Below are 16,326 nucleotides of genomic sequence, written 5' to 3' on the forward strand. Positions count from 1 at the left end.
ACGATAACTGGACGTCTGAATGCTTGTCCAGCTTCTCACTCTGCATTACGACACAGATCATTGTGAATTTCTAGATTTCGCTCTGATAATTCTACATGTTGAGTAGATCAGACTTGAATGCATGCTGTGTTGCACGCCACTGGTCAGATTTTTACAAGCTTGGTGACTGATTTGTGCAGCTGCTGTGTAAAATGAGATGTTTACTCAGTCACTGGCCCAGCAGGTACCTGCATCATTGCTGCAGTTCAGTAATATATTACTATCAAAACGCAGATGTGACATGTTGCTCCTCAAACTGTATTTTCTACATCCGAACATTGTTCCAGTTCAGCACAGATGAAGCAGATACACAGTACATGTCCCAGCCAGTGGTGGAAAGTAATGTTTACTCATGTGCTGTACTCAAGCAAAGGAAATATTGTACTTTATATCATTATTCTTCTTTAATTTGACAGTTATAGTTGCTAAAATACATAATGAGCTTGAAAACTATCATGCATTGCCATCGATAAAATACTGAAAGTATGATTGAGAGAAATCATCTGCACATTAATCAGCCATTATACTGAAATGCAGTTTACACATTAATGCATCAGTGATAATGATCCACCACAGCGCAGTGACTCTGCATAATGAGTACTTTTAATTTTGATGAAGTAGATTTTCACGATAGAGCTCATGTGCTTGTGCTCCTGTCATATTTTGTGAATGAACGACTTCTTTACTGAGTTATTTCACTTTTCGTGAAGTCAGTAAAGGCTGTGAATACCTCTCCCATCACCTCTCCCAGTCAGCTCTGCGACAAGAAATGTTAATCTCCAACCATTCCCATCCACCTCTCCAGTTCCCCACATTCCACAGGTGGCACTGCAGAGTGTGCGTGTGTGTGTGAGGATAAAGAGGAGAGGGGAGTGTGTGTGTGTGTGTGTGAGTGTGTACTCTGACCCTTTAAGAGCAGATAAACCAGCCCTTCAGTGATTAGGTGTTAGAGAGGAAGAAGAGCTGCATCAGCACGCTTTGGTTTCGGGTTTTGCTCTTTAGAAATCTGAATAAGATGAGTTTTAAAAAAGGATCCGGTAGTCTGGAGCTCGGGGAATGCACCAGTAACCCGGGCTTTCAGGATGTGGAAGACGGTGGAGCGGACACCACCCCCGCCGTCCCCGCGGAGGAGGACTCCACCGCGTTGAAGCTGGACGAGGTCGCGGCAGAGGAGAAGTACACGCAGCTCAAACCGTACGCCGGGATGCCCAAGGAGGTGCTGCTGCTGTACTCCTCCCAGGCCCGGTACCGAGTGCCCCGGGAGATCGTGTTCTGGCTGACGGTGGCCTGCACCCTGGCGCTGGTGGCGGTCACCATCACGCTGATCGTTCTGTCGCCGCGGTGCATGAGCTGGTGGCAGATCTCCCCGGTGTACCAGGTGTACCCCCGGTCCTTCAGGGACTCCGACGGAGATGGGGTGGGAGACCTCAAAGGTAAGTTGCCCCCGACTCTGGAGCATCCAAGTTCCTTTACTTTCCGGCGAATCTTCATATATGAATCTATTTCTGTCTTCCATCCTGCCACAATAAGTTCCATGTTCTTGTAGTTGCGATGATACGGAGCCCCTGAAGGCACATGAAGGAAAAAAAAAAAAAGTTTCTGGTCACCATGACGACGGATCACGTGCGCTCCAGAAACTTATCATTTAGGTCGAGATACGTATCACGTTAGCGCGACTTAGCATGTCCGGTATTCAGTCCATACCGCGAAAGCAACACAAAGTGTTGCTGCTTATGTTTGGCTGAAGTTAAAATAAAGAGCATGCAGATGAGAAAACGGCAGGATCACGTATTTACCTTTTCATCCTTAAACTATCAAATTATTGTGTGTGATATATTTCGTGATTTTAAGAAACCAAACGGGTCTCCGGGCCTCCGTACAATGATGCAAAGATGCCTTCTGGCAAAAACTCAACAAATGACAATAAATATAATCCGTGGCATGAAACAGGGGCCCCATCCGGTTCTGGGTCCCCAGTTCAGATCATCCCAGCAGCGAAGGGCTCCCCTGATAATGTCCCTAACAAAAGATAATTTGTTAAGTATCATATTTAGGAGGTCAAACATACAAAACCTGCGATTTCTTCCGATAAGTCAACCTTTATTGATACTGTTAACTTGTAACTAACTGTTAACTTGTAACTAACAGCTTTGTCACAACCTGGCAACCCTACATACACGTTAACTGCTGCTGGCAGCCTCAGCTTTCCCACAGGTTTTATTCTTTGCCTTCCACCTGTCGTTGGGGTAAAAGTACTGCAGTATTGACCCCCGTCACGTCTCTGCTCTGACAGGAATTCATGAGCAGCTGGATCACTTCCAGTACCTGAACATCAAGTCCGTCTGGATCAGTCCTTTCTACCGCTCTCCCATGAGGGACTTCGGCTATGATGTGGAAGACTTCCGGGCCATCGACCCGCTCTTTGGAACCATGCATGACTTTGAGGAGCTCCTGGCTGAAATGCACGATAAAGGTGCTTCTGTGGTGGGAGAAGTGAGGGTGGATCAACGCGTGTTTAGTTTTGGGGGATGCAGCGTTGACTCACAGTAATCTCTTTTTCCACCAGGTATGAGGCTGATCATGGACTTCATTCCCAATCACACCAGTGACCGGCACCGCTGGTTCAACTTGAGCCGGACAAGAGATCCTCACTACAAGGATTACTACGTGTGGGCTGACTGCAATGCAACTGCACCGAAGCCTAATAATTGGGTTGGCTCTTGTACTGCTCTCTACCTGGTGTCTGTTTTGGTCTTTGGGTGCATTTTCACTGAACCTTCAACACACAGTATAGATGTGATGTACTGGAATTCATAAGTGGACGATTTGGAGAGTTTTCTCTTAATAACACTGTAATCAGATGAGTAGTTTCTGAATGTCTGCACTTCCTCATCCCCTTCTCCTCAGGTCAGCGTGTTTGGGAACTCGTCGTGGACTTATGATGAAGTCAGAGGACAATGCTACCTGCACCAGTTCCTCAAGGAGCAACCAGACCTGAACTTTAGAAACCCACATGTCCGCCAAGAGATGGCTGTAAGATTACATGACCACACACACACACATGCTAGGTTTTCATCACTAGACTGACATTCACTTCCTGGAGACTTACCTAACCTAAGAATAACCTAAGCCTTATCCTAACCTCAACCCAAGTCTTCACCCTAAAATTTAATGATTTACATTATGGAGATCTGCATCTTGCCCCCACAAGCAAGGCGAGTCCCCACAATGTGACTGTGTAAACAGATTTAAGACTTAATTGATCCCACAGTTTATAAAAATACTGCTGCCAATATAGATAATGAAGTGTTATTGTCTCACTCTCCCACACACACACACGTTCTCACATGCTGTCCTTTCTAAGTGTTTGTTCTTTGGTGGCTCAGCCGTTCTATCTCATACTAAAATCTCAGCGTTGTCCTCGTCTGTTCTGTCTTTACTGGCTTATGACTGCTGACAGCTGCTTACACAGCACATAGTGCAACAGAATGAATGACTGTGTTTACAGTGTGTGTGTTTATGCTCATAACCCTGTGTGTGTGTGTGTGTGTGTGTGTGCGCAGTTGAATGAAAGGCTGGTTGTAATGAGAGTAAAATACAACAACTTTATGACTTGATATTCTTGTATTTTAGGATATTATTCATTTCTGGCTGAGTAAAGGAGTGGATGGCTTGCGGATGGATGCGGTGAAGCACATCCTGGAGGCTGCACACTTGAGGGATGAGCCACAGGTGGACCCAAACAAGCCACCGGTGAGTGTTACCTCTTTGCACCTCCTAACATCCAACCTCACTCCGTACCATTGTTTGTCTCCAGCAGGCACTGGATGAGAGACGCAGCAAACGTCTGAGATCTATCAGCAGCTTGTCCTCACATTGACTCGACAAAGACGGGGAGGTCTGTCTGATCTGCTGGTTTAAATGGATCCATATCAAATGGCAGAGCAGGCGTGTCACTCCAAACACATTTAACCTCATTTAAGGCCTCAGACTTCAGCGCAGATCAAATTTAATTACGGTGACTGACATCTGAAGGTGCTGCTGAACAATTCATGAATCATTCAGTTCTTTCTGACAGTTTATGAGGGAGACAGTTCGCTTTGGTTTGTTGAAACAGTCACATAATAATAATCAGTAGTAATAAAAAGCAACAAACAATATCCACAAGGTCTGTTAGGTCTGTCTATTGTGCTCTCACCACCTGACAGCTCTTCTTTCTCTGAGCTCACGAGATCAAAGTTCAGTTTAGCTAACAACCTCTGCTGCAACATCCAGCTGTACAATTATGTTTTATTTTGTTGAATTACATAACGTGACATGTGAGGGTCCAGATTTTAATGATGTCAGGGAGAAAAACAGCACTGTGGGCAGAAGCAGCCCTACTGACGCAGCGCTTTCCAGTGTAGCTGGTAGAATAAACATAATCAGCAGCTGAGTGGGAGAGTTCGCGCTGTGCGTGATGTATCATTCCCCATTTATCTGTCTTGAATGTCAGGTTCATCTCATGCCCTCCTGGAGAAAATACTGTTCTTGGAATCTGAAGGGTTCATGATTCATGCAGAGTTGAGCTCGCTAAGAAAGAGTTTTTGTTCCACGGAGGCTAAAGTTATTTCTCACAGAGGGAAGATTAGTAGAAGAGAGGCATATTTTGGTGGATTAGCAAATCACTGGGATTTTCTTACCACTGCAGAATAACTCCACGGCACTGAGACTGACTTGTCTATTTAATGTTGACTGAGCAGTGAACTCACCACTGCAGCAGTCCACCCACACTGACGACGACTCATATTTAAGTAATATCATACGCAAGCTGCGCTTTCCAGTGGTGTTCGATGACATAACAAGAGTCACTGTTAGTCACTACACAGAGACTCGCCGTGTGTTTATTGGGATGTTGAGGATTTTACCGCAACCTTGAATATGATTCAACCAATCAGAACTGAGCAACCACCTTGTTATCATTATTGCTTTAGTGGTTTAGTGCTGGCGATAGCTTTAAGTCCTGACAAATTACATGTGTGCTTTACTGGCTGTTGGCTGGACGGTTTGCTCATGTGGCAGCACTTCAGCTCCGTGGTTAGCGCTGCTGCCTCAGTCGTTAAAGCTAGAGTAGGTGTATTTCAGAGGCACTTTTAGTTGTATTTGTTGAAATTCTTAGGTGTTAGTATTACATCACTGTCTCTGAATTGGGCTTTCAGGAGTGAAGCAGATCCAGGGCTGATTCCCTTAAAATAGTGAACCCATTGCTTTGTACTGGTCTTTGCCGTCACATTAGAGCCCAGTGGGTCAGATTTCCCCGTAGATATAACGTAACAAGACTTCTCTTTTTTTTATCTTTTCATGAAGACTATTACATCCAATAGTGTACCAATGAACATTCCTTCCACACAACAGTCGTCCTTGATCATTGAGCCCAAAGGTCTGTTATCTCTTGGCCTCTTCTCTCTTCCTGTCTGCTTTCTGCCTGTTTCCCAACTAGCTGGCCTGTGACTGGACAAAGGACCACATTTACAGCCGAGCTCTCCTAACTCCCCGTGGGCAGAAGAAAATGAGCTCTCGTATTCCACTTTAGTTCATTATCTCAGGGTGGAAACTTGCCTGTGAATGGATCACTGGTGCCTTACCTTCACCAAATGCAAAACCTGACTCTGATACTTAGGCTACTAATCCAGTCACCCAGATATACAATAACTACATTACCTCATCTTCGTGTTCCTAACACTTCAGGAGTCTGTAACTTCAGAGTGGGACCTCCATCACGACTACACCACCAGTCAGCTTGGCTTGCATGACCTGCTGAGGGACTGGAGGGCCGTCATGGACGTCTACAGCCGTGAGCCTGGCAGATACAGGTATGGGAGCTATAACAATACAAAAATGCTATTGGACAGACTGGGACTGATAATGCTCTTACCTCCGTGATTTGCTACTACATATGATACATATGATATCATCAATGGTGGAAGAAGTACTCAGATAAGCAAAAGTAGCAACACCGCAGTGTAAAAATACCGTCACAAGGTCCAACGTTCAAAAACCTACTTAGTAAAAGTACAAAGTATTAGTATCAAAATAGTCTTAAAAGTACCAAAAGGGCCCATGTCAGAATAATATATATTATATAACTATGTGTAACTAGTCTGTAATGAAGATAACGTGACATATGGTACCAAGATGTAATTAAGATCCAGTATTAACATAAAGCCCAGACTGAAAATATTCCTGTTTTCTACTGGAATAGAACCTGTTCTGATACAAATTTCTATTTTACTGTGGGGTTAATAAGGTGAGTAATCTTAAATGAGTTTGACACAGCGTGGCTTCAGTTAGAGAGAGCATGTCCGAAACTCACATGCCGAGTCTTGAATGTTGACAATTTGCAGCTAAGGATCAGCTTGCACGTCATAATTCACCATTTCCTGCTCCACTCCAGGTTCATGGTGACTGAGTCGTATGATTACCACGAGGTGGACAAGACCATGATGTACTACAGCACACCGCTGGTTAAAGAAAGTGACTTCCCCTTTAACTTTTACCTGCTGGACCTGCCTCAGAACACCAGCGGCTTGTGGGTTCAACATCTAGTCAACCTGTGGATGTCCAACATGCCCAGGGGACAGTGGGCCAACTGGGTGGTGAGTCATCAGTCACATTTACATGTTACTTTCTTGGCCCCTTTAAAAACAAGGCTACCATACAGGGGATTGCACCAAATAATCTGCCTTCCAAAGACATTTGTGCCGATTGTGCTTGATCTTTCGTTCTCCATCATGACAAAAAACAAGCGATCAAATGTGATACTTGCATGATGTGCATGCTGGGATCCTCAGATTAGTCTTTTATCATTCATAACTGCGGAGTGCTGGGTCAGTCTCAATATATTGTCTGAGCAGATGGTGCTTCTCTTCCACGTCTTTATTTATTGCACTGGGTGCACAAATGAAAAGATGGTTGTAGTACCACAAAACCACAACACTGACCTGCTAAATCACATTTATGAACACAAAAGCGCTCCTCTCTGATAAAGTGGATCACTTGGCTCGCTGGGGCCAGAAAATAACTGGTAATTCATGACCTGAACAGAATAACATTTTGCTGCAATGTGCACCCAGAGCGATCGGCCGTTAACAGATACCAAAGACAACAAAGATGTGTGTGTCACTTTCATTCTGGGCTCAGCAACCAATGGATTATGATTCCCTTTGTCACAGAGAAGTGTCCAGTGTGAGCTACACTGACCTGCCTCTCTCAGAGCACACCAGCACAGATGAAGTGCTTGATATCGCAAACTACTCTATGATAGTTTCAGCATCATTTACTCCCCTGTGACAGTCTAAGCCCACTACCTATCTTGTATCCCTCACTTTTTAACTTCAGCTTTCCCTTCCATGATCCAAACCCATCCATTTCACTCTGCCTTCGTCCTTCCCAACCTATCTCACCTCTCCACCCCCTCCTGTATTTCTCTTACCTCCCCTTTTATCAGGTTGGGAACCATGACAAGCCTCGAATTGCCTCCAGTGCTGGTCGGACCTATACTCGTGTCATCAACATGCTGCTGCTGACCCTTCCAGGGACGCCCACCACCTACTATGGCGAGGAGATCGGCATGGAGAACATTAATGTCACAGAAAGTCAGATACAGGACCCTGCTGGCAAATACAATGCAGTCAGTACTGTGCACACACTGAAAAACACATTTAAATACTCACTGTAACATCTCTGACAAGTGCAGTAGGTGCATAAAAAATGACCCGATTATATACAGCCTGGAAGAAGGCCATTAAATTAAATCACCGCCTCTGTATACCACTTTGAATAAAAACTGAACACTTTAACCTTCACAAAGGTGGAATTTATTGCAGGTTTCTTGTATTCTAGAGTGCATTTGTTTTATCGAGGTGTACCTAAGAAACCGTTAACGTACATTAAAGTGTGTCCATATACATTCACTGCCAAACTGATTCCTGTCCTTTCACCGCAGAGTGCCAGTCGGGACCCTCAGCGGTCTCCAATGCAGTGGAGTGCTGACATGAATGCAGGCTTTAACAACAAAACCAACATCACCTGGTTGCCTGTACACCCTGACTACAGGAGCGTCAATGTGGAGGTACAGAACTCTTTTAGCAATGTTCAACTCTGGACACACATCTGAGCAGAGCTTAATTCAGATCATGTATCCCCTCGCCAACCTTTCTCTTCTAGGTCCAGAAGAAAGATGAAGGTTCTGTTCTGGCTCAGTACCGTTTCCTAAACACCCTGCGTCAGTCAGAGTACCCCCTCTACCGCGGGTGGTTCTGCTACGTCCATGCTGATTCCAGCATCTTCGCTTACCTCAGAGAGCTGGACGGGCTTGACAGAGCTTTCCTTATGGTGCTTAACTTTGGTCATGAATCTGCCATCACAGATCTCTCCTCTGTCGGTGAGTTACCGGACCAGCTGACGGTGCTGATGAGCACAAACCAAGTCAACAACGGCAAGGTGATGCAAAAGTCTCGTATTCCGACAGAAGCAGGTGAGGGTTTGGTGATTCAGTACTCCACCCACACCCGGTTTAATCCCAACCACGCCGCACAGTGCTACATCTCTGAGAAGGCCTGTTATTTGGAGGTCGTGGACATACTTTATAAATGCTAATATGAATGGACAATGGTATTCATTACATTTTCACAGCAGCAATCAAATCATTGTCTCCTCTGTATGTGTTATGTCGAATAATAAAAAGAGCCATTGCAGATACATTCAGTGTTGAAGTTGCCTTCTCTCCAAGATTTGGGCACCATTGTATCATCCTAGTTGCGGCTGTAATGTGTAGATGTAGATGTTCGGGTCATTGTTGCTTGACTCCGGACTGCCTCCTGACAGTCTTGCTATCTCCTCCTCTTGCGTGGAGGCCGAGGTGGGTTCAGGCCCAGCTCTGTGTATAGGAATGCTAGTTTGAGGGCTTCCTGTGTCAGGGAGAAAAGTGTGTGACCACACCAATACCACGATGAGAAAACACTGCATGCACACCTGCACTGTGGGTACAAGTATTTCACTCTGGGGCTTTAAAAACACATTGTCTTTTTAGTACTGCCACTTTTCACTTGTTATTTGTCTTAGCTGTAGATGTATTTGGAAGCGCACATTTAAAAATCTTGACTTTAAAAACTTCAAGACCTTCAAGAGTACATTACCTCCTCCAGCATCAGCTCAAAGTCCTCTGGTCCGAGGTGATTTGCTCCAGATTGGATATTCAGAACTATGTTCGGTGCTAGCTCACGTTCTAACAGAAACAGGAAGACAGAGAGACAGAGGTCAAAGGCAGAACGGGGGAGAAGAAGATCTTTAATGTTTAAAACTTATTATCTTATTGTGCGCCCACTTTCTCTGCTCTCCTTCTCTCTCTGCCCAGTTGCCCCAAATCTTCTCTCCCTCTCTCTATCTCTCTCCTCCGACTCTTTACTCTCCTCTCATTCATTTGTGCTCCATCTGATATCGCCCTCCCTCTTCTCAAGCCCCTCCATAATATCCCCCCTCCCCGTCTCTGTGGTACGGGCTGTTTCACAAGTGCGGTCTTGACCTTGACAGCTCCCAGTCTGTGGCGTCTAATCTCTTGCTCTGATACACTATCTCTTTACCATGCTAATGGGCCTGCCCACCCGCCTGCATGTGTCTATGCCATCAGCACTTTATCAAAGACTCGGGAGAACAGAGAGACAGATTAGGGAGACATATACACACACTGCCTGGTGTATGTGTGTACGAACAACAGAAAAGTGAGAGAGGGTGAAAGAGAGAGATAATGTGTGCATTTGGAACAAGAAGAGTGGAGGCAGTGTGAGAGAGAAAGAGGGGTGTAAAGAGGAGTACCACCAATGTGGTGAAGGCAGATTATAAGTGAGAGGGAGAAAGAGCCTGTCTAGGGGGAAATGAGAGCAATTAGCTGACACATACACACAAATGCTTTACTACAAGGTGACCTATCCTATACTTTGGTCATGAACTTTAAATGCTGTTAACAGGTTCCCCAGACAGACAGCCATACGTCTGTTACTGCTGCCTCTCCAGACATGCACACTGACACCACAACTGGGAGCTGACCTCAACTATTAAAACCTCTAATGATGCAGAAAGTGCACCTCAACAAATGGAAAACCCATGCTGGAATGCACACATGGAAATATGTACACAAACATATACATTTCTACAACAGTATGCATGGCTGCAAACATGTGAGTTTTCCTTGATCAACAACTGACTAGGCTGTTGTGGTAGCATGTGTGGGAGAGTATGTGTGCAGGTACCTGGCTTTGGCTTCATAGTGAAGTAGGTATGTATGGCCTTCCTTAACCTCTCTGTGTATTTGAGAACACCTGATAGAGGAACCCTGGCATCATCGCTGTAGGCAGTCAGCAGAATCGATGGGTAGTGCTAGCTCACACACACACAGCACAAAATATAGACACACATACACACAGTTAACCTATAGTAGTTTTCATTATGGTGCTTAGCAGAGTTAGCAATTAGCAATGGTCCTCTGTGTCCCCTAAATCAATATTTCAAGGCTTTTGGTTTTCAGTATAAATTTGCTGTTAGTAGGACAGGGGACTAGACAAGCAGTGCTTCTGGTCCTGTGCTGGACAGATGTCAACATACTTGTTGACAGAGAGAGCCTGAAAGACACTAACAGAGCCAGCATTATTCAAACACTGGCTCTGGAACAAAATGTGGGCCATGGGTTTTCGAGATGGTCAAATTTACCTTCTTTTACTGACCAGATCAGGTCAAATTACATTGCGAGGCAAACTTAATTAGAGTAAAACGACATGGTTATCTCAGTAAAGTATGCAGCAAACCGAATAAAGGAAAACAGCGCAAGTAGTAACAGATAAGGAAAACGCATCATCTAAAGCAGGAGTGGGGAACCTCTGGCCCGTGAGGCAATTCTTCAATACAAAAAAGCAATTACTTTAATTATTTTTTCCAGCACGAAAGAAAATAACATAAAGTAGAAGATTATCACATTTTTCTGAGAGGTCCCTGAACACACGCGCAGCGCCTGTTATCACGTCAATGCATCATGTTGCCTGTCAACAAAACAGAAGTAGATGTGGAGTGTGTCACTTTCCAAGAGTAAAGGACCACTTTTATTTTCTTGTTGAAGTAAAAGGCAAGCCATTGTGTCTGAGTTAGTTTGTGGGGACCCGCTCACAGTGATGAAAGAGATCTTGAGCATCAGTACAGCTACAAATATGATAACCTGGATGAGCTGCAGGGACAAATTTACTTGGACAAAGCTCTTTGGAGGAGTTCGGATGCTCAACAAAGCTGTGTCGCACGGGTCATACTGTTGGAATTTCGCTCATCACGCAGACGTTTTTTTCTGTAGCACATGCAACACATATGTTGTATAGTACAGTCCTGCTTGTCATGGTCTTCCTCTCCATACCTGAGGAGTAATGTTGTGAAGGGGACAGTAGGAGGAGATGGTGAGTCTGTGTTTTGGGTCTCCTACTGGGTCCCCCCATTCTTCTCTATCCTCCACAGTGAGAGGCAGGCTGGGATCCTCCATAGTTCCCAGCACATCCAGGAAAGGTGCCTGAACACAGAAAAGGAGACGGCTTTGGATGTCTGTGTGTATTTTAAGTCATCTCTTAGTGTGAGGCTCTGTGGTGTAGTGAGCAGGGAGACTGTCCTTCAGTCTGTATTTAATCCTACATATTGGCAAATGCCTACTTTGCTAAAGTGCCCTTGAGGAAGACAAAAAGTCTCTAATATTCTTGTTCTTCAGACATAAAATAATACTAAAAGCTGCACTCTCGACAATGCAAACACACAAATGCCCAATGATTTAACATCTTACCTGCAGTGTGACAGCCCGCATCATGTGTGGGTGTGTGTTGCACAGTGCTCCCACTGGCACAGCCCCAGCACTGCAGGCTGTCAGGGCCGTGAGTGAAGGAGAGGACACTCCTGAAGAGAAAAGGTGATGGAGACAGGCTTGGAGGTCCTCCGCTCCTCTCTTCTTCCCCTCCACACGAGCTTGTCTTTGCCAGGACAGACCCCGCTCTCCTCCACCTCTTGGTGGTGTAAAGGTAAAGAGCACAAATTCACTTTAAATTTACAGTTTAAATTTGAGACTATAGGCCTCACAGACATTTTTCAGCAATTTCCTGCACCATAATATCTTGATTTTATTTGTTACCTTATGTGGCAATAGGCCAGAGCCCAGCCCTGCTCCAGCAGCAGCCTTTCCTCTGGACAGAACTCCATGTTCAGATCTCTGCCATAAGCACCATAGACATGGACCAGTAGTGGCGCCTGTCTCAAACTCTCCACAGGTACTGTATGAAACAGTGTCACTGGCACCAAGGTACCATCCTATAGAAGAGAGGCAGAGAGACTGGTCTGGAAACTGTAATGTGTAGAAATTACTAAATGTTCAATGGTCCTGAAAGAAGTCTGCTTTAAACGTCATCACTTGCCCTTCTGTGTGTTAAGTGCATGTGTGCAGGTGCATGACAGAAAGTGTGCTGCTGAGGTCTTCTAACTGTGGTGGCTGGTTGCCAAAAGAGCTTTGTCAGTGGACACTTGAGTCTCAATATAAAATGCTTACCTCCCTGCTGATACTGTTTCACTGTGTATGCACTTGTCTTATATATCAAGTGTTCTCACTTGGTTGCAGGCCTCCCAGCGTGTGGTGGTATAATCGCCCTGATTCTCTGGGGAGGATCCATCTTTGGTGACAGACAATAGTAGCCCATCCTTGGGGTATAGACAATAGGGTACCGGGGAGTGGACTGGAGATGAAATCAAGAACTCTAACACAGTGCATTTGTCTGCCATGTCTGGTTTCTTGGTTTTGATGGCACAGGCCCAGGAGGGAAGCTTAGGAGTGTAGAGATTTAAGGGTAAAAGAGATGAATATTCAAAAGAAAAATAGTGTATGGAAAATGGTGAACAGGAATGATAACAAACAGGTCAGCAAGGAAACAGCAAGGAAGGGTTAGGGAAAGAAAAAAGAGTTTTCTGTCCCACTGACCTGCACAGTGTATGCTTCCTTGGGGTTGCTCAGTGGGACCACGATCAGGATGAGTTCACCTGCTGGCGTTCTTGCAACCAACACGCAGTAGTCTCCGACCACATCCATGTCTTTGACTGTAGTGCCGGGGCCAGGGTCAAACAAGGGCTCCCAGGAGACCATGGATGGCTCTGAGAGAGGGGCCTGCACCACCTAGTGAGCATACACACAGATAAATGTCCTCACTTGAGAAAACACAAAAAAAATCCATTTTAAAAATAGAACATTAAATATTAATCTGCATGTTGTTCTTCTTTCTAATATACTCTATCAGATACCACAGCAGAATCAAGTTGCTTCCAGTCAAAAGAGAACATTTCAAAACAAAGAGGATTGAGCAACAGTAGGCATTAAGCCTGTATGGACATATTTGTGTCTATATATGCACCCTATAAACAGTGTGTGTTTACATATGCATTGTACAAACTCTACCTGATATTCCTGCCCAGGCCCGGTATTAGCTAGTATAATCAGCCATCTTTTCCAGTGCTCCACATGGTACAGGAGATCCAGTTGGCGTGGCTGAACCAGGAAAGGCTCTAAAGAGGATCTTGTTTTATCAATTAGCAGCACCTCTGAAGCGGTCCTGCTGTTGCAATTGATGGTCAGTATCTGTTGGTCACTGGAAAGGGCAACCTCCACAAACACACTGGGGAGATGTTGGTGTTTCGATTAGAGATGTGTGGGAGGAGAGAGAGCTACGATGTCACATTAGTTACACTTACTCAGGATGTGTTTCCTCATATACTGAAGTTATCCTGCTTCCACTGGAGGTCAGGTCCAGACGAAACACTGTGCTGCAGCGCAGACCCTCCAGAGTGGTGTAAAACAGGACCTCGTCTGTGGCCCACTCTTCGCCCGTGCAGACAGAGACATACATTTAGCAAGTGCACTATTATCTCTATTGTTACTGACACATTGTTTTTTACTAATGCAAACTATTTAAAACGTACCAAAGCTAAGGACTTTGTCCAAAGTGAATATGATCAGTGCAGGATCCAGTTGAGAGGAATTTCTTGTTCCAAGCCTCACAACCACACACCTGGTTCATCACAGGACAATCATCCAAGTTATCATTCAGTAAATTTGACGAAACATTGCTGCCAAATAAAGGATATTTTGTATGTTTAATTCTGGTGTATTCTTCACCTTGTCTCTTCTCTTTGATTGGTTTTTAGAGTGGCAGCAAGATGCTTTTCCCCTGGGGACAGACGTATTCTCTGGACAGTCCACTGAAACCTCTGCTTCCTCTCTTCATTATCGAGTCCTGTCCTCTCCTCCTGTCTGGAGACTTGTCCTAGATTTAGCACCTGCTCCGGCTCCAGCTCACCTACAAACAGGGAGAGGAAACACAGTCATTCACAAAAGTGCCTCAGAATGGATCACAGAGAAAGTTGTAGACACAGATGTAGAAATAGGGTTATATGAGAACAATGTACAGCAATTTAACTTCTGTAATCTTCTCTTTGGTTTCCTTTAACATGTTTTTCAATTGAGCATCTATGGATAAACTCCAGTCTTGGGAATGCAATATGATCACAGGTCTGTTCCCAAGTTTCTGGCTCTCAGGGTTGTTGACATTAGTAGTGAAGCTACAGTCTGTTTTCTGCTTACCCTGCCTTTTGTCCATTCTGTAGATGCCATCACCTTCAATGAAATACACATGGTGATGTCCCGAGACCTGTGTCCAAACAAATTACAGTCAATTGTAACAATACTTTGAAAACAAATGCATGCTGGATGAATTTAACTTCAGTCTTCAAAACCTTACTTATCCCACACAGACACGCACACTCTGACACCACGAGGGTGAATTTTGGAGGAGGTGGTGTATGATCCAACACTTGGTTCCTAACCTTATGCATCAGATAGGCAGAGGACTGATATCTTTTTCATATTACTTTTTTGAAATTCTGATGTTTTATCCACCAGGCCCACTGAGGTAATATTCAAACTCATAATGAAATGGTTCAAACCCAAAGCAGAAGGCCAGCCTTACCACTGAGAGATCAGGTGTGTCGGAGAACCTGCGGTATGTTGCTTTCAGTCTTCTTTTGAAATACTTCTGCAAGTCCTTGTACCTCTCAAGTCCAGAGCTGAGACGATCCACTGATGAGTCTGAAGTGCCCTCCTGAAACAAAACTTCATAAAATAAGGAAAGATTTCACCTCAAGAGCCCTAATTGCGAGAGTAATCCCTTCTCCAATCAAAATTCTTGATACCTGTGCAGGTGGGACAACAGACTGACCATCTGAGTAAACTAATGTAGTTTAACATGGGATTAGTGGCTTGAAACCTCATGTTAAAAACGTTTTTGACTACTGAACAATGTTTGTTTACTATTCTTTGCTGGCAACATTATGTCTTATGTACATTTTTAATTAGGTTGTATAAGGTTGGAAAAGTGTTGATTTGGTAGATTGGTGACACACTTTCAATTCAGACAACATGGTAAAACTGACAGTTTTCAATAATTGACTGAAAATAACGTGTTGTTTCCAAATTATTCTACATTTTTAACTCAGCAGGCTTAATCTGATGATTAATAAATCTGTACAGGTGTTTATGTATCTTATTCCGGTGTCAATGTAGTGAGCCACATCCAAACAGGCTCAGTTTCAGCCCTACACCCTTATCTGTGGTTCCGTACAAGACTAGTTTTGTCGGCATGGTGAACAGACACCGCTTTGAATAATGCATGACTTCACCTTATCGACGCGATAGCTTTACACTCATTAATCTTACACCAAACCTAACGTGAGTAAACACATCATTAACGTTAACTGGACACCCTTACCGACGTGTAACAACGTTGGACGGACAAGGAGAGCCATTTTATCCGTTTGTAAACGTCGAGCTCCCAAACTCGTAACCGAGATGTTCGAACGAGACGAGCAGACGAACACAGCAGCGACAAGAGGACGGCCATTACGAAGATTTAACGGTTTATCAGCTAAATTTACGATAGCTGTTATGTAGTTTTCAGCCGTCACTGTCACGTACGTAACTGTCGGTCATCACTACAGTTAGCGCCTACACGTTATATCTCCATATTAGAAATAAGCATCGTATTTCAACATGTAATATTGATTGTTTCGCTATTTAAACAACAATTCTGCTGTTTGTTAACCGTTGACAACAAATTCTATGCACGTGCATGATTTCCTAAACAAGCCCGCTGTTGATGACGTAGATACCACTGCCAGACCGAAATAATCAAATTC

At 44.4% G+C, this 16,326-nt stretch overlaps 3 protein-coding genes across 4 annotated transcripts in view; 2 read left to right on the forward strand and 1 right to left on the reverse strand.

The window, feature by feature from the left end:
• The first annotated feature begins 950 nt into the window (after positions 1–950).
• On the forward strand, positions 951–8,777 carry slc3a1 (solute carrier family 3 member 1). The gene is made up of 10 exons (XM_076743905.1): positions 951–1,472; positions 2,333–2,512; positions 2,606–2,751; positions 2,947–3,072; positions 3,673–3,792; positions 5,767–5,891; positions 6,473–6,674; positions 7,526–7,708; positions 8,024–8,149; positions 8,245–8,777. Exons 1-10 carry the CDS (start codon positions 1,055–1,057, stop codon positions 8,674–8,676), a joined length of 2,058 nt encoding a protein of 685 aa, XP_076600020.1. The 5' UTR covers positions 951–1,054; the 3' UTR covers positions 8,677–8,777.
• Positions 8,778–8,795: 18 nt separating this feature from the next.
• Positions 8,796–16,303, reverse strand: prepl (prolyl endopeptidase like). Of its 2 annotated transcripts, none has more exons than XM_076743904.1 (15): positions 15,900–16,303; positions 15,102–15,244; positions 14,717–14,783; positions 14,252–14,432; positions 14,056–14,144; positions 13,828–13,954; positions 13,535–13,751; positions 13,064–13,255; positions 12,697–12,909; positions 12,227–12,402; positions 11,885–12,101; positions 11,471–11,620; positions 10,326–10,452; positions 9,216–9,304; positions 8,796–8,987 (listed from the first exon to the last, which is right to left on the reverse strand). In XM_076743904.1, exons 1-15 carry the CDS (start codon positions 15,934–15,936, stop codon positions 8,910–8,912), a joined length of 2,103 nt encoding a protein of 700 aa, XP_076600019.1. In that variant the 5' UTR covers positions 15,937–16,303; the 3' UTR covers positions 8,796–8,909. The 2 variants fall into 2 exon arrangements, with proteins under 2 accessions (XP_076600019.1, XP_076600018.1); XM_076743903.1 differs by having other exon boundaries at positions 15,102–15,233; positions 15,900–16,162.
• The window catches only part of camkmt (calmodulin-lysine N-methyltransferase), a 102,727-nt gene continuing 102,439 nt past the window's right edge, over positions 16,039–16,326 (forward strand). The window contains exon 1 of the mRNA XM_076743907.1: positions 16,039–16,101. The gene's annotated coding sequence lies outside the window, so the exon portion shown is untranslated. The remainder of the gene's footprint in view (positions 16,102–16,326) is intronic.

Source organism: Chaetodon auriga, chromosome 11 (genome assembly GCF_051107435.1).
Source record: "Chaetodon auriga isolate fChaAug3 chromosome 11, fChaAug3.hap1, whole genome shotgun sequence".
Classification (NCBI taxonomy): domain Eukaryota; kingdom Metazoa; phylum Chordata; class Actinopteri; order Chaetodontiformes; family Chaetodontidae; genus Chaetodon; species Chaetodon auriga.